This window comes from Eleutherodactylus coqui, chromosome 4, assembly GCF_035609145.1.
Source record: "Eleutherodactylus coqui strain aEleCoq1 chromosome 4, aEleCoq1.hap1, whole genome shotgun sequence".
Taxonomy (NCBI): domain Eukaryota; kingdom Metazoa; phylum Chordata; class Amphibia; order Anura; family Eleutherodactylidae; genus Eleutherodactylus; species Eleutherodactylus coqui.
Genome location: NC_089840.1, coordinates 36462418 through 36489394, shown reverse-complemented (window position 1 = coordinate 36489394; position 26977 = coordinate 36462418). Strand labels below are relative to the sequence as shown.

The following is a 26977-nucleotide window of genomic DNA, read 5'->3' as shown; positions in this document are numbered from 1 at the left end:
ACTGTTTAACTATGTATATGACTAACACTGCCTCAGGCGGAACTGCGAACATCACATATATGGTTATGCGGTGGATTTGGGCCAATAAGAACCATTACACATTTCTAGTGACATGACGAGCAGTACAAAGCCCCATGCAATCTGTAATAAAGTGAGCAGTTATTTCCCCGTGTGAGGAACTATACCAGACCTCCGTGTGGTGCTTCTTCTTTACCGCCGGCAATGGGGCATTGGGGTGGGCCTGATTGGTGCTGTACGCAGAAATTTCCCTGACAGAAGAGCAGAAGTAGAAGGAAGAAGGGGGACATGAGGAGTAGAATGTTACCGGAGTAGAAGGAAGGAAGAAGGGGGACATGATGGAAACCTTTATATATGTTACACTAGTTGAGAAGGGAGAGGGGGACATGATGGAAACTATATATGTTAATGGTATAAATAATGTTCACAAGGGAAGTGTTCTTATTTAGATGTTAAACACTAGAGGGGGGACAATATGAGATTAGTTAGGGGGAAGATTAGAAGCAATTCTAGAAAACAGTATTTTACTGAAAGAGAAGTAAATATTTGGAAGACACTTTCAGCAGACGTGGTTGGAAAATCAACAATAAATAAAATCAAGCTTCCGGAGATAAGCATATATCTATTCTTAAGCTGCCTGTCCACGGGCACAGCGATATCCCGCAGCAGATCTCCGCACCGGGGAGCAGGAGACAGCAGACCATTCTCCGCACTGAGCCTATCTGACAGATAGGCTCATCACAGAGAATCGCGGCAAATCGCAGAATGCTGTGATTTCAATCCCGCGAGCGGAGAATCGCTATGATTCTCTGCTTGTGGACGCCGTGGCTGCGCTTTCCATAGCAACGCTATGGAAAGCTTCAGACAGCGTGATTCGCCGGCGATTTATCGCTGGCGGAATCACACCCGTGGACATGCAGCCTAAGAGAGACATAATATAAGGGCCGACTATATGGACCAGGCGGTCTTTTTCTACCACCAATTTTCTGTTTCTATGAGTCACAGTATAAGCGTACATTTACACAGGATGGCTCGCTTTACATAGGAGTGATAGTCATTCAGGTGAATACAGGTGAAGAGGTAAGAAAGATCCCCTTCTACCCTCCTCCACAGTAAACAGGGGCTGCTCAAACATTGAGTGCCTCTGTTTACACAGCCCAATAGTTGTTTGGATTTTAGTTCTAGTGATTGCGACAGACAGACAGTAATTTCTCGCTCAGTGTCCTGTTGGCAGCCGCATGTACACAGGATAATTATTGCCTGAGTTTGCTGTTTTCAGTGAGAATTCTGGTGATAATCGCCCCCCTTAAAGGTACATTAAGGCGGTGCAGCACTGTGGAAAGCTGTATGGGCGAGAATGATGTGATAATCATCAGGAGTCAGTATTATACATGTGATAAGCTGCAGGAGTCAGTATTATGTATGGGATTAACACCAGGAGTCAGTATTATACATGTACATGCGATAAGCAGCAAAAGTCAGTATGATACATGTGATGAGCGCAGATGTCAGTATTATATATGTGATAATCGGTAGGAGTCTGTATTACATATGTGATAATCGGCAGGAGTCTGTATTATATATGTGATAATCGGTAGGAGTCTGTATTATATATGTGATAATTGGCAGGAGTCTGTATTATACATGTACATGTGATAAGCAGCAAAAGTCAGTATTATTATGTGATAATCGGCAGGAGTCAGTACTATATATGTGATAAGCGGCTGTAGTATTATATATATAATAAGTGGCAGGAGTCAGTATTATATATGTAATAAATGGCAGGAGTTGAGTCAGAATTACGCAGCAGCAGGAGTCACGTGACACTGGATTCTGCTGAGTAACGTTCTGCCGTCACGTTGTTACATTGTATCTCCTCCCAGATGACCGCCCCGCTGACGTCACAGCCCCCGCTCCTCCCCGCCCGTCCTCCTGTATAATGACCCCGGCGGCCCGGACGTTCCCGTATATCTGTTCCTTCATACAGGTTCCGTGGACCCGGCGGCTCAGGACAGCGCTAGTATCCAAGTTTTGGGGCTGCGCTCGGTGGAACTTGCATAAGACTCCGGGGAGAGCTGCAGGGACCGGGCTGCGCGCCTTGCGGGCTCTCCGGGGCGGCCTTACAGCAACATCACGCTGAAGTTTCACCCCCGACTCCGCGCCGTATAGCAGACCCCTGTCCAGAGCGGGCGCCTACAGGGTGGGGGGCGAGCGGCCGGAGCCTGCGGCCCCTGATACTACAGGCTGCACTGTGGCTGCCGAAGGTTCCTTAGAAGTGTCCCCCATGGAGGGCCCGGAGCCCGCCGAGGGCGAGCACGTCCTGAGCCTGCCCCGCCTGGGCCTGGAGAACCTGAGCCTGGAGCAGGTGCCCGAGGAGCGGCGGAGGGAGGTGCAGCAGCTGCTCCTGCCCCACAACCGCCTGGTGGTCCTGCCGCCCCCGGTGGCGCTCTTCTCCCAGCTGCTCCTCCTGGACATCAGTCACAACGGGCTGGCCTACATAGGGGACGAGATCCTGGGGCTCACCCGGCTGAAGACCCTGCTGGCCAAGAACAACCGCCTGGACGAGTCGTCTCTGCCCAAGGAGATGGGCGCCATGAGGCTGGAGGTGGTCAACTTCAGCGGGAACCAGTTTGAGGAGCTCCCCAGCCAACTGCTGCAGATGCAGACCCTGAAGACTCTGTCCCTGGGGGGCAACCGACTGAAGAGCATCCCTGCGGAGATCGAGAACATCACCAGGTAGGTATGGTGCCCCCTGTGAGGGCACTGTTATAGGGGGTATCTGCTGTATAACTACAACTCCCAGCATGCTGGATATTACTGGGTGGATTATAGGATGTTGTCCCACTTTACGGCCCTTTAAGTAGTAACCTGATCGGGCTTCTACTGTATGGCGGCTTAGGACTTGCACTGTGCGCTGATGATCTGGTCGGCTCCAATGGATCTTGGGGTTTGATCACGTACATGGGGCGATTATTTATCCAAACAAGTACTATTGCTTTGTGGGTTTCACCTTTAAAGAGAACCCATCATCACGTTTGAGCCCCATATATTACATTATATGGCTCAGGGGAGCTGTTTCATACTCAGCGGGCGTCCCTTTCCAGTGCTGTGGCCATGTGAAGTTGGTGCGTGCACAGAGCCGGCTGAGAAGAGTCACGCTGTGCACACACCAACTTCAAGGGGAAACGGCACTGGAACGGGGGCGCCAGGGAGTATGAAACGCGGCTCCCCGTTACATCGCCTTTGGGCCCCATAAAGTAGTTTATGGGGTTCAAATGTGATTCCAAGTGATAGGCTCTACTACTCCAACTCCCAGCATGCTTTGATATTGCTGGGTCAGTCATGGGGTGACCTCTTACTTTACAGTGACTTGTGATCGTAAGTGGCCCTTTAAGAATTAGATCAGGTTTATACTAGGATCGTTTTAGGATTTGCTTTTGCTCTGAAGATCCGGGCGGCTCCCGGGTGATTTTTTTAAGGCTGATTTGACCATGTACATGGGGCGATAATTTAAACAGACTTGACTTGTGGTTCCCCATGAAATGATGACGGGTTTAACACTTCTCACTACTACTGCACGCAGCTTGTACTCAGCGTCCTGTTGTCTCTTATGTTATGTGAACAGCACAGGTGAGCAGGAACTTGATCTTGGTATCCTGCCACCTGCTGGGTGTCTTTGTGCCAGCGACCATCTGTGTGCCACAAGACCATTCACCTCATAATGGGAGGGGGTTTGTCACATTACAGGAATCTCTGCCCAGTATTCATATTAGTATATTATGGGGTGCACAAACTAATCAGAGCTGTTACCCAACTTCCCTCACAGCCTGTTTAACATATAAAGCCTCGTTTGTTTGGGGTTTTTTTGTTTGTTCTTTTTATACGCTCTTCCTGTGTCAGTCTTCACTGTAGGTTCACTGTTAATGAACCAGGAGGCTCAGCATGAACATTACTAGTACAGATAGGGGATACTCTGGAATTGTGTGACATGGACAAAAGGCTGGGAGTACACAGGGAAGCGAGATTACAACTTTGTTTCCTAATATAGTTGTAAGCTGCGTGAATGGAATCTTTTTTGCAAGGTGCAATTCTCCCATAGAGCTATGGAGGTCACCTTGTCGGAGAAAACCAATTTGCCACTATTCATACCAGTTGCCACAGCATGCCCCTGGCACAGTTATGGTGCAGCATCTATGGATGATCTTGCAGGGAATTTTAGGATTTGCTTCCAGGGCTTAGACTCTGGTCGTACGTTTGCCAGATGTAAAGCGAGACTACCACATCCACACTGCCCGCTGTACCCTGGGCGCACTGGAATGTGACATGCAGGCTCCGTCCTGTCGCTGCCCGCTCCTGGGGTCTGGGATTACAGGGATGATGCTGGAGCCTCGTATGAATTCCTTGGCTGCGGCCCCAGACTGTCCTGCTGTTCAGTACTGAGGCGGCTAGTATGAGGGGGCCCTGGCAGCTCCAACCGCATCTCCCCAAGGACACACTGACCTGTACGTGAAAACCTTACAAGATCGCTGTCCCATAGTTCTTCCTGGGATAGTAACTCATTGTACCTGGCGCTGCTGTTCCAGTCACATCCACCTGGGGACGCCCTCCTCCTGTCGTTGACGTATTGGGATATTTGGGGAATGTGCTGAACTTATCTCCCTGGAATGTGATCTGCAGACTCTCCTGGAAAGGGTTAATGCATGCAGCACTCTGCACCCCTCCCCTATCAGATGCTGATTCCAAGTTAATTTGGTCCAAAGTGAAGTGTGTACAAAGGTGAAGGCAGCGCCGGATCCTGGCAGCGAGCGATCCGATCTGCTGACGCTTTGTTCACGAGGATTAGCTGATAGAGCATTATTTATATTTTCTCGTGTGTGTGTGTGTGTGTGTGTGCGCGGTTTATTCAGGACAGTGCTCTATTATCTGGGGTGGGCGGAGTCATATCTGCATCAAATGTACAATATAAAAATTGCCGCATTATTAACAGGAACCTGTTGTCCCCAGCACCATAAAGTAGGTTGCTTTTGTTTTGCTTCACAGTGCTCTTAGGGGAGATTACAGGGTGATGTGTTTATTTATACTCCTGTTCCTGCGGCCCACTGCTGTCACCTGGTGAAGATTGCACAGGAAGTCTGACTTTTTCTTCCTATCTTTACTGGGTGATGGCACTGGAACTAGGAAACGGGGGGAGTGTATAATTAAAAAAAAAACACTCCTCTACCCATAACTACTGCTGTGTGTTGCTGTGGGGACGTGACAAGTTCCCTTTAAATACTACACTAGGTCTTGGCAACATGGGGTTAAAAACGCAAACTATCTCTCCCCTTGTACTTCATAGAACCAACTGCAGTACCCAGGTGATGCCACATGTATTTGGGGGTTGGGCAAACATACATGTACAGAAGAGTCTCTTAATCCGTCCAACCTTTGCATTGCAGCCTGGAGTTCCTGTACCTGGGAGGAAACTTCATCTCCTACATCCCCTCGGAGTTGGCCAACCTATCATACCTGAGCTGCCTGGTGCTGTGTGACAACCGGATACAGAGCGTCCCCCCTCAGCTGGCACAGTAAGTCATCCCCACCCTCCTTATACAGCGGCCAGGTGCAATGCACATGAAGACATCATGAATCCCGGTCTATCAGGACAGCAGCGGTGTAATCCCAGCTGCTGTCTTAGATAGCGAAGCCATCCTGTTCTAGATAGGTTTACTGTGAGTCTGGAGAGCGCCACCTAGAGGAGGACCAGGATCCCCTACTCCTAGCTGACTGTAGGGCCACATCCATTGCCTCATATATCTAGTATCGGCTGTGCAGGGTATTTTGGCTTCATCCCATTCAAGTAAGTGGGCAAGAGCCAGTGCAGCCCCTACTAAATACACAAAGTAATGTAAACGAGGAGGAGGTTGCAGGGGCCACCGTAGCACCGCTGCCCCCTCAAACGGCTTTGCGTGCTGTGAGTCGGATCCCCCACAATCTAATATGGATGGCCTAAAACACTGGGTCATTCCTTTTAACCTTTGGGTATCATGATGGTCTGGCACACTGCACTGACCTCCTGTTTCTCTGCTTCTTCCAGATTACACTCCTTGCGGTCACTGAGCCTCCACAACAACCTCCTCACCTACCTTCCTCGTGAGATCCTGAGCCTGGTGCGTCTGCAGGAGCTCAGCCTGCGCGGGAATCCTCTTGTCGTGAGATTTGTGAGGGACTTGACGTACATGCCGCCCTCATTACTAGAGCTGGCTGGGCGCACCATCAAGAGCCGTGGGATCCCCTACAGCCCATGGGAGCTGCCTGAGAACCTGCTGAGATACCTTGACCTGGCCAGCAAGTGTCCCAACCCCAAGTGTGGAGGTGAGAGCAGCGGGAGACATGCAGATGTGGGGCTCATTCACACAAGTGGATGCGGTTTGGCTCTGTGAAATGCAGCATTTTACTGCGGGTTTATAAACATTTGTGTATGTACTGCATTTTTGACGTGTGCAAGAAGCCCAAATTGAGGTCACCTTCTTTCACACGGTCAACATGCATGTGTGTTTTTTAAATTTAAAAAAAAATAAAAAAAAATTGTAGCATGGCCCATGAAAATATGGGAGTGTACAAAAAAGAGAACATTGATTTCGTGGGCTATTTTAGTGAACATGGATAAAACTAAAACATGCTGCAATTTTTTTTACTTTTTGACTAGAGCGCTGGTCATGCAAGCACACTAGATCTCCACTCTTTGAAAGGGGCTTTGGAGTTTCAGAAGCCCCATTGAAATGATTGGGGCGTTAATAACGCATGCTTGGCCAACGCTCCATACAAAGTAATGTCATTGTGGAGGGAGAAGTAACCTCTGTGTCCCACTCAGCCCGTCACTGCAGGAGTAACTCCACTAGCAGAATAGTGAGTGCAGCTCTGGAGTATAATACAGGATGTAACCCAGGATGGCTAGCACACAATTACTCCACATTCTTTGAGGTGGAGTGTGATTTGGGTTTAGTTCACATCCTCCTTTAGCTGTGTTTGACCCCGAATCAGCCAAGCAGAATTCAAGGGGACCGCTGTAAAGAAGCATTTGTCTTACATAAACCACTGGACTCTGCCCCCCCCCCCCCCCCCCCCTCCATGATGCCTGCAATGAGGAGGCTGTTGGTGCCTTTGGTTGCAGTTTCACCACAGTTGGGTCCTGTTTCACCTTTATCCTTGATGTGGGTGGGGTCAGATATAGATAGTTGAAAACCTGTTAATGCCTATTAATGTTTGGAAACCCCTTTAACCACTGAGCTAGCCCCATCTGTGGTGTAGGACAGGGTTCCCCAACTCCAGTCCTCAGGGACCGCCAACAGGTCATGTTTTCAAGATTTCCTCAGTGTTGCACAGGTGATGTAATTATTGTCAGGGCCTCAGACATTGCCACAGGTGTTGTTACCATAGGACATCCCGAAAACATGACCTGTTGGTGGTCCCTGAGGACTGGAGTTGGGGACCCCTGGTGTAGGAGGATGATACTGGGCAGTAGCAGTGAATGATTCCTGTCCCTTGCTGACCTCCCTTCTCACCCCTCACAGGTGTGTACTTTGACAGCTGTGTGCGTCACATCAAGTTTGTGGATTTCTGCGGGAAGTACCGGCTGCCGCTGATGCATTACCTCTGCTCCCCGGAGTGCTCGTCTCCCTGCAGCTCCATCTCCTCCCAAAGCGAGTCCGACTCTGAAGATGAGGCCAGCGTCGCTGCCCGCCGGATGCAGAAAGTACTTCTAGGCTGAACGCCTTCCATGGACTTAAATCTGAAGCCTCCAGGGATCCACGGACGGAGTAAAACTTTCACCCTGATCTAGTGGGTGTAAATCTACCAGCGCCGGGATCTAACCTCTGCCACAGGCACCATTGTACCTTTACCTCCTAAAACCAGGAGGAAACTTAACTTGTCGCTGGTGCGTGATGGTTGCAGAGTATTTTCATGGCACTGGTCAATGCTGTGAGAACGTCTTACAGCTGGACTCTCTTTACCTGGGAGAATCCCCATGATTTAGCACTTTACTTGGACGTTGGCGAAGGATCGTCATGACCGCTGGTTAGAAGTACTAACCTCTGGCTGCTGTGAGACTGCACATCCCACGATGTCCGGACTGTTCTTTGCCTTAATGGTCAGAGTGGCCTGAAGTGATAAAGGATGATTCACGGCAGAAAGTAGTTTTATAATGTATTGAGCCAGTGATTGTTGGGACTGATGGATTCCAGGCACGGCGCCCCCTAGGGGTCAGGTTCACTTACAACAGAACATCTCTTCTGGCTTCGCTCCAGATGGAGACCTTTCATATGTGCCTTCAGCAGATGGTGGTGTCTGTGCTGTTTAGAAGTTGTATGTCGGTGAAAATGGGGACTAGCACTGAATTATTTCAGTACTCATTTGCCAAGGAAAGCCCAAGAAGGGGCATGGCCGACTAAGACTTAAAGGAGTTCGAAAATTAATTAGTGCCTTTTAAAGAATCACAGCTCCATGACGAAAAGTGACATGGTGCTAGTCTCCATATGGTAGCGGTATCCACTTCCATCTTGTACTTGGTAACAAATGATGACAGGTGCAAATATTGGGGTTCTGACAAATGTTGCCTCTTTAAATTAAAAACAAAAACTCCTCACTGTGAAAGTTTTTAGAGAAGAATTTTCCCAATGCACATTGCATGGTCTTCAGTAATGGAATAGAACATAAGTGCTGTACAAGCCTACAGCAAATAACCCATCCTGCTCGATTTGAGAGGGGGAGACGGAAGATAGAAATTCTACTCCGGCGTGAATACTTGTTCCATGGAGCTCGTTAATTCTAATATACCTGAATCTTAGTTTTCTCTGGCAGGGATAGAGTGCATGTTCTGTAGCCAAGCGGCAGACCCCCACTTATCTGATATTGGTCATCAGTGTTGGTTAAGTGGGGGTCTGCTGCTTGGTACACCCACCAAACCACTGACTGAAGAGGCAGTGGAGCTCGCTTGAGCGCTCGGTGTCTTCTCCTGCCTGTGACCTCACAGCCATTGGTCGCATGGCCTGAACATTCAAGTGAAAAGCAATGAGCTGCTATACAATGTAGGGCTCTGTTCCCGGCAAACGCTGAAGCGCCCATGCAAGTACCACTATCAAATCAAACCTCTGATCAGTGGGGGTCCGGAACGACAGACTGAAACATTTGAACCCTGTTTCAGACTGATTCTTTGTTAAAAATTTGTTTCCACGCAAACCTGAACCTTAAGCAGTTTGTTTAGACCAAACCTTCATTGAAGAATCTTCCTCCTCCTCTTCTTTGTTCTACACCAGTTTCAGGGGGATTAGGGAAGTTCAGTTTGAACTAATTTGAATATAACCTTTTGCCTAAACTTGACTGAATCAAACTTTTGAAAAGTTCACTCATCACTATTGATGCCTTATCCTAAGGATATATCATAACATGGTAGTCTCTGAAAAAAGCATTAAAAAGTAATATTGCAAAAAACAGCTTTTAAGCCATATTTGTACTATAAATGTAGAGTAATCCCATACGGGAGGGAGTTCGCCTACTTAAGACCTTTTACTCTTTCTCTCTCCCCTTCCCACGCGCACACACCTCTCTACACAAGGGATAAATGTTGACTCACTAGAGGTCTGACAGTTGGGATACCCAATGATCCGAATAAAGTATACCAGCAATGCCCCATATGAAGGGAGCAGCAGTGCGCATGCTCACATAGCGAATGTAGCGGAGGTCACACATGCGCACTGCTGCGCTGTTCACATGTAACTGTAAAGCTATAGCCATCACCAGCCTCTAAGGCTTGGATCAGAACTTTGAGATGAGGGCCGCGCTCACACATCATGTAGTAGCTGCAGATTCTACACTGAAGTTTCCCAACTAAGTACAATATAATGTTGATCAAGCCGCCTTCACGAACAGCAGGAACAGTCTGCCATGGCTTCCAGTTGCGCAGATCTTGCTAGAGCAGCATGCTCTCTTGGTTACGAATATTTCAGCGTGGATGTCATTCATTTCGATGCAAAGAGAGATTTATGGCCAATTCCACAACAAAATTTGTTTATTTTGGTGCAGATTTGCTGTGGGTTTTTTTTCCTGCGTGTGAAACCAGCTTTACAGCTGCAGCATTTGGCATGATTGTGAAGCCGCATCCCCACGGGCGCCTTTATTGCAATGCGACAGTGCTACAACTCCCATGTATGTGAAGCCCATGCTTTTCTGCGGGATCTTGCATATAAGTGATTTGTAGCCTGCTACAGTGCGAGACTACAAAATCATGGCATACAGCCATAAGTTGCGGGTTTTTTTTCTAGCCCATGCTTCCCCATGGAGCCTTCCTTTCTGTCACATCGCACAAAAACATGGTTTTCGTGCGGTGCAACTTTTACAGTAGGGAATCCTACTGTCTAAGCCCTAGCTGCAAGAAAAGAAAATACCTAAGAAGCGCTGTCATCTCTGGAGTTGCTTCTTACCGGCACTTGTCTTCAGTCTTCTGCCAGCCCTTCCTGCATTGGAGGATCAAAATCCCTGCCTTCAGAAAGGATTGGTTGAGCCATGGCAGTCATGAACCAATCACAGCCAATCGTTGAATGGCAATGATTGGTTCTCGATCGCTGGCTTAGCCAATGAGAGGCAGAGCTTCCTGGAGGCAGGAATTTTCAAAGTCCCGCCCAAGAAGCTCTGCAGGAGACTTCAAGCAACTGCCGTGGAGCTTCAGGGAAGACCTGCAGGGAGCTGACAGGTAGGGCTTATATTTTATCGATGCGCTATCGCTGCGATTTTTCTCGCGTCAAAATCGTGTCGCCCGTGTGGATGCAGCCTTCAGATCAGTTGTTGGTTTCCCTACTTTGGTCAGTAATAAGCCACATGGAATATCTTTCATTAAAGAGCCCTTATGTGACTGATTACTTATAACAGTATCATTCCACGTTTGCCACACATTCTGGATGAAGCAGGAAATTTATTAAAGCTAATTAACCCCTTAAGGTCATGGCCTATTTTGGGCTTAAGGACACAACGATTTTTGGTGGATTTTCTTCTCCATTTATCAAGTCATAACTTTTTTTTATTTTTCAGTCAATGCGGTCGTATAAGGGCTTGTTTTTTGTGTGGCGAACTGTAGTTTTTATCGGTGTCACTTTGGGGTACATAGACTATATTGTAAAACTTTTAGTTTTTTTTTTTTTTAAATTTATGATGGCAGGGAGAGAAAATGCATCAATTCTGCCCTAGATTTTGTGTTTTGTTTTTTACAGCGTTAATCATGCAGCACAAATGAGACAATCCATTTTTTCTGCGGGTTGGTACGGTTACAATGATACCAAAATTCTTACTTTTTTTTTTTTTTTTTTAGGTTTTTCCACTTTTCTGCAATAAAAACCCTTTTTTTGGAAATCCTTTTTTTCCCTAAATCGCTGTCAATTCAAAGTCCTGTAACTTTTTTTTTCTTTTTTATGTACGGAGCTGTATGAGAGCTTATTTTTTGTGAGACGAGCTGTAGGTTTTATTGGTACCATTTTGGGGTACATACGGCTTTTTTGATCACTTTTATTGCGTTTTAGGGAGGCAAAATACTAAAAATTAGCATTTTTGCCTCAGTTTTTTTAGCGTTTTCAATGCTTTTTTCCTTGCACACTCAAAAGCATATGCAACTTACTGTACACGTCGTTACGGACGCGACAATACCAAATATCTGGGGTTTCAATTTTTTTTTCACCTTTTTTTTTTTATGCTAATATGGAGAAAAAGCATGAAAAAAAGGTTTTTGTTTTTTTTTACTCTTACACAATTTTGTGTCCCCCTAGGGGACTTGCAACACTGCACTGATGATCAGTGTGATAAGGTTTGGTAGGGCTACTGCCCTGCCATGCCTTATCACTTATACAGCGATCACAGGCTATGGGAATACAGGACGCCAGTGTCTGGTGTCCTGTTGCCATGGCAACAGGCCGGGCTCTCTGCAATTACATCGCGAGAGCCTGGCAACTTCACAGAGGGAGCGTACGCCCTCTGTGAACCCCCTCCCATGCCGCAATCTACATAGATAGTGGGGGGTGCATCTCTTATGACTGGCAGCCGGCTCCCGCTGCGGGATAGCGCAAGATCATAAGTGAAGTACCCCGCTGCCAGGATGTAAACGTACGCCCTGGAGCGGGAAGGAGTTAATGGCTTGTGGGATTGTATTTTTATACATAGAGCTCACTCCCTTGCTTTTTGGGCTGAAAAGCATGACTTTTACCTAGGAGAATCGTTCTGTATCTGTTCTAGAGCCCAATATGATAAGTGTAAATATTAAATGGGAGGGGAAGCAGGACAAGGCAAACTAAAATACCTTTTTTTTTTTTTTTATTAAATTAAAGCTAAAATTTCCCTTTCCAGATAACATGACCCAAGGAAGGTAAAAGACTAAACGCAAAAACGATGTGGAATTTTAGAATGCATACTGGATCTGTCGCGCGAACGGCGTGCAGATTACATAAAGTTTAAAGCCAGTTGATTAACTCTGCCCTCTGAAAAGAAGAAACAAAAGTCCCATCTTCTCTTCATCCCCCTCTTACCCCCCCCCCCCCCCTCCCTTCCCTACTCGCCCCTACAAGAAGCGCTGTAATCCGTATTCAGTTTCTGCTGTTTTGGCGGTATTTACAACCAGTGTTACCTGTCAGACCCAATGTACTCGTGACTGATAGAATTCTGTCATTATCCTACTGAAACCGCAGGATGAATAAAGTTGGGTAGTTTTGACTTGTGGTCTGATGACTTCTTCAATAATCTTACCTGTGGGCACTTGGAGTGCGTTCACACGTGGCGGCGTTAGTACAATATGCTGCAGCAAATCTGCACCAAAATCCACACGATATGGGGCGGCTCTGCTGTGGATTTCACCTCCACAATTTAAGGAGTGGGATCTGAGGATCCGCACCAACTGTTTGCAGCCTTTGGTGTACAATGGCTGCAGATTTTTTTTCAGCTCCGGAAAATCCCATTAACTCCGCTAGGTGTGAACGCACCCGAAGGGACTTCTCACGCACAACGCAATTGTTCTGTAACATGCAGCTGTCTGAATGCAGACTTTGGTGTGAATTACCAGCAGAATTAAGCCATTTTCAATTCTGTATCAAAATCCAAACAGACGTCGATTTTGGTGCAGAATTTACTGCATGACAGCAAAGCGTAAGTCGATGCTCTCAGCTATTGAAATGGCTAATTAGTTTGAGCTCAAAATGTTCTTTTCCTGCACAAATGGGCAGAAAACTAGAGGATTCTGTGCAATTACATTTTTTTTTTGCAATCAAATTGCACATGTGAACAAGCCCGTTGAAATCAATGGGTTCTATCTTCTGCACATTACACGCAAATACATACGTGTCACACACACCTACCACATGTTTATCTGACTGTGTGTCTGGTGGATTTCACATGCTGCAAAGAGCAAAATCCGCAGCGATTCTGAGAAAAATTCAAGTCCATCTGCATGCGGCCCCTCATCCATAGTATGCCTGTGTAGACGGGGGTCTGGGACAATATATATACAGAACACCTGCTGGACCTTGACATTTTCAAGATCCCTGTTTGTTGTCCTTGAATTGTTATCAAGGAGCTGAAAATCTGTTCCAATTGTGTGCAGGTTATTACTAGGACTGTTGGTCACCGGCACGCGCCCTCTGGCGTCAGCTGAACGTCATCCCAACAAACGAGATTGTTTCCATTTAGTGACAGCAACCGGCTTTTGAGAATTGAACACATGCCTTACGGCCCAAAAGAGCAGCGTATAGGATGGTTATTACATGAGGTCTCTTTCACACGGACAGCGGCGATATCGAAACTCTGTAGCAATCTTTTGCTGGGATTTTCAGGGGGGCTTGAAATACAAGCCCTGGCTGCCTTTAAAAAAAAACATCACCTAAGAGGCGCTGTCAGTTCTGCCGCGTGTCTCCCCAGCAGCTCCAGCATACTTGCTTGTAGTTTTCTGCAAGTGGTTCCTGGTTTGGAGGTTCAAAATCCCCACCTCCAGGAAGTGCTGGCTGTAATTGGCTACCCACGTCGCTCAAGAACCAATCACTGCAGTGCTTGATGAATCAATCACACACAGCCTTTCAATGCGATGGCTGTGATTGGCTGACCCGTGGCGCTCGATGAACCAATCACAGCCAGCACTTCCTGGAGGTGGGCATTTCGAACCTACAAACCAGGAAGCACTTGCAGAGAACTACAAGCAAGTCTGCACGGCGGAGCTGACAGCGCCTGTTAGGTGATGTTGTTTTTTGTTTGTTTTTTTAAACACAGCTAGGGCTTATTTTAGGGCTTTTACAGTAGTAATTTCTACTGTAAAAGTTGCATCACACCGCACAAAAACTGCAGTTTTGTGTGATGCAATACAACAGAAAGAAAGGATCCATAGGGAAACATGGGCTACAGAACCTCGCGAATCTTGGCAATATTCAGCCAACCAACCACAAATTTCTTTTTTCTTCAATGTAGCAGCCTACAAAACATCGCTAATCTGAAAGAACCCATTGGAATGCACGGGCTCTACATCCATGCGATTTGTAGTACTGTCGCATCGTGAGAAAATAGTACGATTTTGTCGCTCATGTGAAACCGGCCTTATATGCAGGTTATCGCCACTCCAGTAAGAGGCCTGATATCTTCCCCTCCTGTTCCCCCCCCCCTCAAGGCTGCAGCAGTGGGGTTAGTGACCCTCCATCCCCACCCCAGTATTGCGTACACTTATTACATAGTTGCCCTGACTGTTCTGATCTGGTTGCAAATAGGAAACAATATTCTCAGGCCTGAGATGATACATTCATTGGTCACATGGCCTGAGAGCAGCTCAAGTGACCAGGACTGAGCTGCTATACCAAGAACAGCCTCTATACAAATATGCTGTATTATGTTTGGTATGGAGTGACCGCAGTGCTCATCCAAGCTGATCAGCAGGGGTCCGCAGCTCGGAATCCCCGCTGATCACATAGTGACCTATCCTAAGGGTAGTTCATCAATATGTTAGTCCTGGTTATATCTAAACATGTCATGGCCTATGTACATACGTTAGTTAGGCCTCTGACACACTTGCTGTCTGTCCGAGTTGCACTGAGAGGTTCACCTGTCCGTGTGCTGTCCAATATATGGACGTTCTTTGAATGTCCTAATTCTCTTCCGTGATGCGGACAAGAATAGGAGATGCGATGAGCTTTTTGGTTTATTTTACACGGACCGTCAGTCTGCATTTTTTTAAAAAGTGTGCGAATCCCCCATAGGCTATAATGGGTCTGTGTGCGGTTCGTGTATTAGAAAGGACAGCGTACTGACCCAGAGGCCTTAACTGTATGCTTTCAGACTGATACATTGTAACAAAGAGATTTGTGCTGTTGATGTGCTTACCTCACAGAGAACTGTCTACACTGATACACGGTAACTAATCCTCAGCTGCGAGATATATACAGATAGGCTGACCGCAGAGAATCGCTGCAAATCGCAGCATGCCGCGATTTGCCAGCCGCGAGTGGAGAATCGCCATGATTCTCCGCATGTGGACAGGGGGAAAGCGCTCTCCATAGCAACGTGATGGAGAGCTTTCACTGCGTTCCCCACGGCCGGATTATCGCTGCGGGGAACGTAATGAGAACCCGCCTGTGGACAGGCAGCCTAAGGCCTTATGCGCCCCCCCAAAGACTCCATACTTACCTCCGCATGACACGCCGGCAGTGTCACATGACCCGCCGCAGGGTCATATGACGTGCTCGGCGGTGGGCGGGGCGCGTATTCACACCATACTTCCCCTGTGCTACAGCGGAAGTATAGCATGACGGGCGGCTTCCATTGACTACAATGGAAGCTGTCCACGTGTATACCCGCAGCAAATAGGACACGCCGCGGGTTATTTTATGCTGCGGAATTCCCCAGCATGTATATTGAGCTATTAGGTTCAATAGAACCTAATAGCTGCAGTGAAACGCCGCGGATTTCCGCCGCATTTTACGCGGCCGAAATCCGGCTGTGGGCATTAGGCCTTAGGGTGGGTCTTCAGCCTCCAGAATGTAACAAAAAAAGTGACACCAAGCTGAGCTCTAAATAATAGTAAGGCGTTAAAGTGGTGCTCCGGGCCTGAAGAAACAAACTACCTGATATATACTGTGCGTTAGTAGGCATCATTAGTCTAAGCCACTACAGATACTCTGATTAACTAGTGCTGTCTGCATGAGCAATGTCTTAGATTGCGTTCACACACACCATTTTTGTTGCGGTTTTCAACCCCAATTAAAAACCGCAACAAAGAAGGCATGTGTTGTAAAAAACTGCGTGTGGTTTTTAACAATACTAGCATGTTTGTTTTTTTTAAGGCATGTGTTTTCTGGTGTGGTTGAAAACCACAACAAAATGCACCAAGTGTGAACACAGCCTCAGGCTAATTTTACACGTGCAAGTGCTCTCCAACATGCAATTTTCCCGCAGATATGAGGCATTTTTGTGACAAAACCACCTTGCATCACTTCAGGGAAGTAGCGGTTGGGCGCCCTGAGTAAAAAGAAACGCCCACAGCTGCAGATTGGCTGCCGCAGACATGCCCTCCTGTGTTCTCTAGCACTCCCCCCGCCAGCAACGAACCAAGCTCCTGGAAGTGGCTCCAGCAGCGCCGCTCCTGCCCCTGGCCGGGCAGCTCCTGGAATTAGCGCCGCCACCGCCCCTTCAGCTCCTGGCAGACCAGCTCCTGGAAGCTGCTCCCGGCAGTCCTACTGCTGCCGCTCCTGCTAGGGCAGTTCCTGGATGCGGCTCTGGCAGTCACGCTGCGGCGACTCCTGGACGGTTGCGCAGCAGACACAGTGGGCATTGGGGGATGGCATCAGTGGATACAAGGTCAGCATGGAGGCAGACAGCGTCTCCGGCATCGCCAGGGAACGGGAGCACAAGCAGACACAGTTGTCAGCAGGAGCGCAGATGGGACAGCGGCACAGACTGCTGTCAGTGGGGGACAGGAGCAAAGATTGGACAGCTGTCAGGTGGATGCTGTGGGCATCATCTGGCCGTCCCGTGCAACTCAGGGTAGCCAACCCATGTCTCCACCCATACTTCCGGTGGAGACATGGTACACTAATACCAGGTATATGAATGTCATAGAGTGCGGTGGCCCCTCTAGAAGCTAGAACACAGAGCCGCTCTGTCATTATGGTCACGGCAGGATATATGCTGGTAGCAGCTCCCCTGGCATAATTAGGTGTTTGCTGGGGGCAGGACCCAGGCTGAGATTAGCTGTTCACCCTAGGGACCATATTCTCAAAGGAGTTGTCTCTAATGAGACCACCCATGTAACATCCCACTCATCAGTTTCCAAGTTAGGCTAGGTGAAGAAAAAAAAAAAAAAAAAGCCTATGTTAGGTCTTCAGAAAAACGTATGTTTCTTCATAAGTGTGCAGCTGCATCTGGGCTCTGTGTTTAATCTGTGTTAGTTTTCTCAATATGTCATGCGTTTTTCATGTCCGCAAAAAAACTGAAACAAACCCAATTCTTGTTTTCTGTATCTTAAAAAGGAAAACAAAAACAAAAACGAACAGCATATAGACTGCACATAGACGGCATCCATATACTATCTGTTTTTGTTTCTCTCCCCGTTGAGTTAAATGGGCAAGTCTTCTCCGAATCAGATTAACGTTTGTGTGAATAAACTCGGCACTGTGTGTCGCACCACAGAATATTATGGATCTGTATGTTCTCTGTGTGGAGTCCATTTTTTAAAAAACTACCTACATATAGTGAAAAAAGGCTATTGTGCCGGAGGCCTTATGTGCAGATAAAATCAGACCCCGAATGGCTCATTAATATACTTTAATAAGCAATATTATTTTCCTTCCCTGGTTATCCTGCTCCTTTTGTTCTTCCCCGTATTTCAATCTCCATTGTAGTTCTGGCATTCTATTCATCAATCAGGAAATTCAGATGCTAAATAGGGGAGCTGCTGCCATTACTGCAATGGAATTATGGAATGACAGTAAAAAAGACACTATATGGACCCATGCCCAATAGCATATTTGGGGCCATGTACCGTCTGTATTAGTCCGCAGACAGCACACAGCGCCGTGTTGGGGTTATGAGGACATGCATAGTCCCTCCTATACTTTCACACAGAAGTGATGGTCATTCAGTGAATGGAAGTGGGACGCTCCGTAAATCTCTTCCAGCCTGATAGTCATTTGGTTTTAGGCAAGTTAAAAAACCAAGCGACTCCTGACAAGTGAGGAACTTCTTGCTTAGTGCCCGGTGGTTACAAGGGCCGGCTATCACTGAATATGGCTGTTTCCAGCGATTACTTTGGTGATAATTGTCGCTGTAAAGGTATCTTAATTGATGAAAAGATACACAATGATGATAACAACTAGTAAAGGGCAGTGTCCTGCAGATCCCCCCTCAAATTTAAAAAAAAAACACCCCAAATTCATAGACATGTTTGGATTTATGTATTCGAACTGTTCTTCCCGGACATGCTGCTGTTTCATAAATATAAAGCCAGAAATGCAGTGTAGACTGACACAATTAGAGAAGAAGAGATGGGGAAGGAGGAAAGTAAGTGCATAACACTAAAGATTTATGCCATTCAGGATATGTGAAAAGCTGAGTGACATCCTTTGCCATTTTCTGATGTTGGTAAAATAAGTGCCCCCTCCCCAATCCCTGGCATTGGCCCTATGGCATTCTCCAGTAGGCATTTCTTGGCGGTATAACCCTACTAATTTCCCCTGTGGCCCCTAACATTGCCCTCTCTGACCTCACTTAGTCCCCTAGATTTAGGAAGCGTTGGTCACAGTGCAGAGTTTGATGCCGGAGGGGTCACTTGGTAACCTGGACCTGCTGAACTGGAATGTGGCCGTCACTAGTTAGTGACAAGTTGGATGACAGGTGGGTGACAGTCCAGGTTTCTATGACAACAACAACACCTGAGCTACTCCCTTTCCAGCAGGCAATCGGGTACGACCCAGGCAGGTGAATTGGGATTCTAGATGTGGTGATGAGCGCTGCATGCGAGGGATGGAAGAGGGCAATGCGGGTGTCGCATTACCTGCGGGAGACGAGGTAACATTATACAACGGAGACAAAGGATGCAGATCGGCGAGGGATCGCGTACAGAAGAAGATGAACTCTTATTATAGGAGTGCAACAATGTATCTAAGTGACAGCAAAACTGCATCCACGTAACTGTAAGTACATTGAAACTTCCCTAAAGGACCATCTCTGAGAAGACGACCCCCCCAATCTACACCAGATCCTTCTGTGACGGCTTTTTAATTCCCCTGTCTTCTGTGTACAATAGATTGGTCTCTCGTTTCAGGGGACCACCCCCTTAGAAGACCCAGTATCATTGGAATTTTGAGTGGTCGTCTCAAACAGCTTTCACTTGTATAATGGAACCCCAAGACAGAACCAATAAGTCCTCGGTTTGAGCAGCATTTGTCTAGGAGAGAATAACGTGACCGTCTACATTATTCTCTCCGGTACACATGCCAGAATCGAACCGAGAGCTGCTCAGATGGACACATTGTTTGTCTCGGAGTAACTGAAGCCCATGTTTCCAGCCCAAGGATCCATCTAAATACGCCAGGATGAAACCCTGGAACATACTAACAAACTGCATCCCTTGCTCTGGGATTTGGATTGCTGGTGCTGTACAAGTCATACACTATGAACTCTGCTATCTCTGGCAGTCCCACTAAAGTCAGCGGAGCAGAGGTGCACATGCATGTCTTTTACTGCCCAGCCTTCAGGACATGCCAGGGCTGCATTCTTGGGATCAGTTGGGGTCCTAGTGGTTGGATCCCCACTTATCAGCAAGTTCCATCCAGAGTACAGACGATAATTTCCCGAGGTCTGAAAATCCCTTTAACCCCTTGAGTGGCGGGTTTCCTACCCCCCTGTCGTGCCCACCAGGGCAGGTTTTTTAAAATGGTCTAATCATTGAATTTCAACTAATTTTGCAGTTGCGTCTCAAAAGCCATAACTTTTTCATTTTTCCATTGACATGGCCATATGAGGGCTTGTTTTTTGCGGGACATGTTGTGATTTTTTAAACAGGGCGGAGGAAAAAAAAGAAATGGGGAAAAAAGAAAAAAAGGGGCCATGTCATTAAGGGGTTAAATAATGTATTAACTTCCTTCTCTGGGTCATTACGACACATGGATACCACATGTGTGATTGTATTTTTTATTTTTTTACAAAGTAAAGGGAGACAAGTGTTTTTTTGTTTCTTTTTATAATTTAGTAACTTTTTTTAAAATTCTTTTGTTATTTTTTTGTCCCTTTAGGGGACTTCCACAGGGACCCATCAGGACCCCTGATCACATTCAGGGGGTCCGATGGTGACAGCCCTTTACATGCTGCAGTCACATAGACTGCCGCATGTAAAGGGTTAACACAGCAGAGATCGGAGGTTTTCTTTGATCTCTGCTGTAAGAGCTGGTACCTAGCTGTCCTCTGACAGCCAAGCATTAAGCTCCCCCTTCCACAGAGACCATCGGCTTGCTTCTGACAAGCCGATGGTCTCTATGGCAACCTGTAAACAAAGCAGGAGGTTGCCGGCAGATCGGCAATATCTTCTGCTGGTTTTTCAAAGCCCTTGCTTTGTTCTGTGTGGGTCTGTACAGGCAGAGCACACTGTCACAGCTTGTGGCATTGTGCTCTGCAGCTCCCATAGTGATACATAGCCCGGAAATCTTCCGGGCTATGTCGCTATGAGCAGTGGAACTCGTCCCGGAAAATTTCCGGGCGTGCCACTCAAGGGGTTAAGGGTATGTGCACATATCATGAAAATCCCCAAAGAAATCCACATGACTTTGTAGTGGATTTTCGTACTAATTTTCACTATGCATTTCACTCACGGCACTGCAATTAATGAAATATGCGGTGAAAATCCAACGCTTTTCTGCAACTGAAAGATCATTCTGCAGATTTAAATCCACGGCCTGACTTGCACTTTAATTGAATGGGATTAAAATTCCATTCCCTTAGACCGGCTGCACATGCGCGGGTTGGATTCCGCATGCGGAATCCCACAGCTGAATCCGATCCTGCGCCCGGCCGGTGTCCACGCGTACCTGTATTTCTCTGTATGGCGGATGGTCTGGATGGCTTGGCATTAGACATGCGCACTGCAGATTTAGAAAAAAAACCCTGCTTTTTCCGCGACGTCGCTATGCGATGACGCAGAATCCGTGACCTTTCCGAAATGTCAATTGTGGAAGGGCCGCGGGTCGAGCAGTTTCCATTTACTTCAATGGAATCCGTCTGAGCAGAATCTGCACAAAAATGGAACATGCATTTTTATTTCCGTTTGTGTGAGCAGACATGCGAATGTGGTATTCTTGCTAATGGATGCGGAATGCCGTGGATTGTCTGTGCAGGTGACGATCGCGGATTCCGCAATCCAAATCTGGCCGTGTGCAGCCGGCCTTACAGTGTACTGTACTTTGTAGCGGAACAACTGATGAGTGTTGTTAAAGAGGTTATCCAGGTTTTTTAAATTGATTAGGTTTGATGCGGATCCCACTCCCAGCACCTCTGCCAACCGAGCCCCCATTGAAAAATACTGCTGCAAGAGCGGCACGACTGAAAAATGTGCGACCACGGAGAACGTCCTTCATTGTTGGGAACAGCCAAAAATCAGTAGGTGCAGGTCAGGTGAGAGGGGCGCATGAGGAACCCCTTCAACGTTGTCCTGAAGAAACGCTCAATAACGGCTGCATGATAAGCAGGCGGTTGTCTTGATGGAAGACCCCATGTGTGGACTTTTCTGGGCGTTTTCTTGCAATGCAGGACATTTGGCTTTCTGCCTCATCCATGACCACACATTTTCACGCCTGTGCCACCTTTACCACATGTCTCACTCAACTGATGATGAATGTTGGTGGCTGTCATTCTACACAAGTGAAGAAAACGGATGACTACACGCTGTTCTGTAAACATCGCCATTTTAAATATTGAAGACTAGTCTCACTCCAGCCGTTGTCACTTGGGTTCTGTGCAACGGACGATGCTGCCATCTGTCTCACTCATCCTTGAAGAATGACCCTGTCCTCTAAAATGTGTCCCATGTTTCTATCTGCTCCTATTCCCCCCCCCCCCCAAAAAAAATAAGGAGAGCTTAGAACTTGAGTGCACCTCGTATCTGCACATTCACTAATACGGCCACTCTCATCCATGATGTCTTGAGCACTGAAGCATATTTGTGTAAAGTAGAAATCAGCAGCGTAAGGCCGGGCTCAAACGTGTTTTGCGTGAAATACACGCGCAACAAAAATTGCAGCATGTTGTATTTTGACGGGTATTAGTCACGCATACATGCCAAGATGGTACATGGCGCTGTCTGGCACACAGCCAGTACATAATGTCATTGCATGCTGTGTGCCGCATGCGTATATCTCGTAGTCCCCATGCTGGGAGATACGGTTATGTGAACCTGGCTATAGACGTGGCAGATTTATTGCAAAACATCTGACTTGCATCTACTGCAGAAACAACGCCATTCAGATGTGGGCAGACTGATATGTCACATGTGAATATACCCTCTAACTGAGGTGTGAGGTGCCTGGTGCCTCACTTACAGCAGCGGTCTATGCTGTCCTGCTGGTTTTTATATATGACGACATTATAAGGGCTCACATAGGCTTATATTGCCTGCGTATTACACGTATATTTTTCATGCACGTAATGCACTGTGCTAAAAGCCCATTCATTCCTATTTTGGTGGGTAATACCAGTATAGGCTATAGAGATTTAACATAAGCAGCAGTAACGCATGTATATGTGTATATGTTCTGTACTGTGTATTTTAGGTACATAGTATGCAGGACGCGTACGCCCGTGTTAGTGAGCCCCAACTATCACTGGTCTACAGTGATGCAGATATTCTCCTGATCCTATACCCAGGATTCACTGTCTCCAGTTATCCAGGTAGTTTACGTCAAACGCTGAAATAAATGTAAAGAGCAGTAAGTCCGCGCAGTAAATCTTCCGTACCTTCAGAGTCGGGACAATGGACGTTCTGCAATGTTATTGGATATTTCACTATGTCTGCTGGTAATGATTTAAAGGGCCAACGTGGTATTCTGTAAATATAACTTGTGAAGTTCTGCAACTTTCTAATATAGTTTGTGCTTCAATGCTTGTGAATAGGAACATTCTTACTTCCGTTTAGAGGCTGAAAACCCATCCTGACCATACATTTCCCGCAGCCCAGAGTTTGGAACAATTGTATTTAGTATACAGCAGACAATTATGGATCTACAGCCAATCGCAGACAAGCAGAGATCGTTAAAGTGAGATGCTGAACTTTCCAGCGATGAAGCTTTGATACATGTCTAGATGAAGCTTTTAATTAGTGGAAGCATTTGTATGCATGTACATCCAGTGAGTGTATGATATAGGCTTTAACGCTTTCCCCACTTCTCTTTGTATGGTGGAAGTTCAGTTGAATCTCCTACATCTAGAACACTCTACGCAGAATCCGCAGTGCAGCCCTTCATAGTCTAGAGTTACCGCAGTCACATGTGGAGAGCGGCAACTCCTGAAAAATGTACAAAGCCGACGTATCGTGTGTCCTACAGGCTTCCCCAACCACATCCTTCCATACTGGATATACTGTAGCCTCCAGTATATACACTGCCAGAGCTGTGACATGGCCCCCCAACTATAATGCTTCATTCATACTACTGGTTTTGTCATAGGGGGAAGAGATGCGATTGCATCTTCAACATCTATTATAGTTCCATTACTGGTAACTGCCCACACGGGGCAGATCCACATCTCTATTATACAGGTTACATAAAGAATCTCCATAAAAAGCACTGTATATCCTATATTATACTCCAGAGCTGCACTCACTATTCTACTAGTGGAGTCACTGTTATATACATACATTACATTAATTATCCTGTACAGATCCAGAGCTACATCCAATATTATTCTCCAGAGCTGCACTCGCTATTCTGCTAGTGTAGTCATTGTGTACATACATTACATAACTTACCCTGTACAGATCCAGAGTTACATCCAATAATATTCTCCAGAGCTGCACTCGCTATTCTGCTAGTGGAGTCATTGTGTACATACATTACTTACCCTGTATAGATCCAGAGCTACATCCAATATTATGCACTGGCTATTGCTGGCAATGTTATGGAGCAGTGACCATGGCTGACAATACTAGAGGGGCAGTAACTATAGCCAGCAATATTATGTATGCAGTGACCATAGCCGGCCGGTAATGTTATGGGGACACTATGATTGGCATTGATATGGGACACCAAATATGGGTGCCAATGTTATGGTGGCACTGCCTATGGCTAATAATGTTATCGGGCACCGACTATGGCTGGCAATTTTATGGAATACAGAGTATGGATGACAATGTTCTGGGGGCACCAACTCTCGCTCTTTCTAATATATATATATATATATAGATAGATACACACACACATATATATATATATATATACATATACACACACACACACGATATAGTGAAACTTATATAGTTCATAGAACTTGTATCTGCAGTTCTGGCTACCTGCTACGCAGTCGTGAGCTTTGGACTCGGGTTACTGGCCGTCTGGTCACATGGCAGGTTCACTGTTGGGCTGGAGCCGTAGGTTGTTATTGACGTGAATGGCGCAGTTTTCCCTGCAGCTATAAGTGTGACAGACACCACGTAATGAGACCCTTCCTGGCACGGGCCGGTCTGCACAAACCCATTGTTGTGGCTTCTGGAATTCACTCACATCTGTGTTGCTGGGACAACAATCTAGAGGGCCGCCAACGGCCCCCAGTCATCACAGACGCAGCTCTGTCCGAAAATCATTAATTCTACAGTACATACAAGTCCTAGAGTCGTCTGTCCATCATCATCCACATAATATATACACACAGTGTATGCATCCGTATACACCGATCAGCCAGCTATTCCTGCATAGGACCCTCTCTGACCCGTCGAGGCCGGGACTCCACAAGACCCCTGAAGGCATCAGTGATATCTGACACAAGATGTCAGCAGCGAATTCCCTAAGTCCTGTAAGTTGCGGGGTGCAGCCTTGCTCGCACAGGCAAAAAACACGCAAGCAAGCTCCATTAGATTTCAATGGCCAATGAAGTTTAATATGAGCCAACTGGTACATAATATGCGCCCAAATAAGACGCGCTGTGTTTGTTTTTGGCGTGACAGAAATGCGTGCACGAAAGACGCACGTGACCGCACCCACTGAAATCAATGGGTTCTGTTCACTGTTTTTGACACGTGCAACTTTTGCGCACATATCACACTGTGCAAATGTATTAGTGTGAAGAAGCCCCAACCGTGAGGACACGGAGCAGGATGGCGCTGTCCCCGCTGCTGTGCACCTTGTCACATTGATTAACATGGACCAGTAGTAGCATGTATGATCCAGAACAGAAGAGCAGCGGCCGCCCGCAACAACCTACCAGATGTATCAAACCTGGAGGAAAGGAGAAGTGGAGCAGTTACCATAGCAACCAGTCAGGTAGCATTACTCAGCGACACAGCAAGTTCATGGAGGAATGTTATTGGACCACCCTGGGAAATCGTGCTGACTGATACTTTCGTAAATGGCATCCCCCAGTAAGCAGATAATATAATGGAGCCGCTTCTATGTGGGGTCACCAATGTCCTGACATGTGACGCTTCGTCTCCTACCGGGAATTTAATGAGCACAAGTCAATCTCAAGGAATTAGTGGTGCCCCCCCCCCCCCACACACACACACCGCCCCCCACCTCACGAAGTGCTGCTTCCCCCCACAGTCAGTCCATCCCAGTATTCTCACTGTGGCTCTGGCTAGAGGATGAGCGCTGCTGTGGAGGGTGAGAGCTAGACAGGGGAAAGAATGAGGAGGTCTGCACTCCCCAACAGGAGAGCAAGTGTAAGCCCTCTACCACTGAATGGTCTGGGCTGCAGTTGAACTAGTGATGATGGATGTTAGGGGTCCTATGTATGGGGTATGTTGGGGAGGAACGTTATTTACAAATCGCTGAACATTTTTTGAAATCCTTCTTAAAAAATGTTGCTTTTGTCTTGCTGCATTCTCAGGTTTCTCCATCACAGTGCTGGGTGCGGGCTCGTGTTTTGCAGCTGTAGTTTACTGTATGCCATAAAAGTCTGATAGGTGTGGGTTCCCACCAATCTTCTGCTCTGGCCCCCATTAACCCCAGCCACCCTGAATGCAGTAGCTGGGGTTGGTTGGAAGGACAGAAATAGCCAAGCAAACTTCGCTACACTCTTTCCATAACTCCGATAGAAGTCAATGGGATTACACAAACAATATAGCACACAAAATACATGGTTTTCATAATTCTCAAGTTACAGAAACAATGTAGCTTGCTTAGCTTGCTGTTCTACATGGTTTGCGTACCTCCCATTGACTTCTATGGTTATTACAGAAACAGCGTAGCTTAGCTATTTACATCAGCCTGCCCAGCCAGCTTGTATTCAGCGGTGTTCCATCTTGACCATTTTTGGCCGACATGAGAACACCTCTTTAAAGGGGTATTCCGGAGACTCCGTTCTCTATTGGAATCCTATGGTTACATCCTGTAGGCTCCGCTGTTTTACTGGTCAGGCATGCTCAGTGCCTTCACATTCTGTAATGTGGATACGGTTTGTACAGTTCTGAATGTGCACTTGTCCGTAACTGGCAAAGGGGCATTGTGGGAGATGTAGTTTTTAAACTCTGATGCGTCCATTTTCAACAACTCTCTGGAAATGTGAAGCGGGCTGTAAAGCAGCATTGGCGCATTTCAAAAAAAGTACTTGAATTCAGCTTGATGATTCATATGGACGTTTGTAATAATGGCAATGAGTGGAAACTTTAGGGAAACTTTGAAAACTTTACCCGGTCTACAGAATACCCCTTTAATAATAATACTTTTTGTAATAAAACCGAAAATAGGGTTTCTTCACTCTAGTTTTGCAGAGATATATT

At 46.7% G+C, this 26977-nt stretch overlaps 2 protein-coding genes across 4 annotated transcripts in view; both read left to right on the top strand.

Annotated features, from left to right (window-relative positions):
* Positions 1-1940: 1940 nt before the first annotated feature.
* LRRC58 (leucine rich repeat containing 58) lies at positions 1941-12747 on the top strand. The gene is made up of 4 exons (XM_066599253.1): positions 1941-2754; positions 5457-5585; positions 6095-6372; positions 7572-12747. The coding sequence occupies exons 1-4, from the start codon at positions 2303-2305 to the stop codon at positions 7766-7768; spliced, it is 1056 nt and encodes a 351-aa protein (XP_066455350.1). The 5' UTR covers positions 1941-2302; the 3' UTR covers positions 7769-12747.
* Positions 12748-18941: 6194 nt separating this feature from the next.
* Positions 18942-26977, top strand: part of GPR156 (G protein-coupled receptor 156) — a 48401-nt gene continuing 40365 nt past the window's right edge. For 2 of the 3 annotated variants that reach the window (XM_066599251.1, XM_066599249.1), the window contains exon 1: positions 18942-19193. The gene's annotated coding sequence lies outside the window, so the exon portion shown is untranslated. Of the gene's footprint in view, positions 19194-22846; positions 22939-26977 lie in introns of those variants that run through there. The other variant, XM_066599250.1, reaches the window with a different exon arrangement.

What these genes read in the sequence shown, in the direction of transcription:
- LRRC58 (XM_066599253.1), top strand. Translation starts at nt 2,303, where the DNA reads ATGGAGGGCCCGGAGCCCGCCGAGGGCGAGCACGTCCTGAGCCTGCCC. An exon ending in GTCCCCCCTCAGCTGGCACA is followed by an intron (nt 5,586 to 6,094) that starts GTAAGTCATCCC and finishes TGCTTCTTCCAG; the next exon opens with ATTACACTCCTTGCGGTCAC. An exon ending in TCCCAACCCCAAGTGTGGAG is followed by an intron (nt 6,373 to 7,571) that starts GTGAGAGCAGCG and finishes CACCCCTCACAG; the next exon opens with GTGTGTACTTTGACAGCTGT.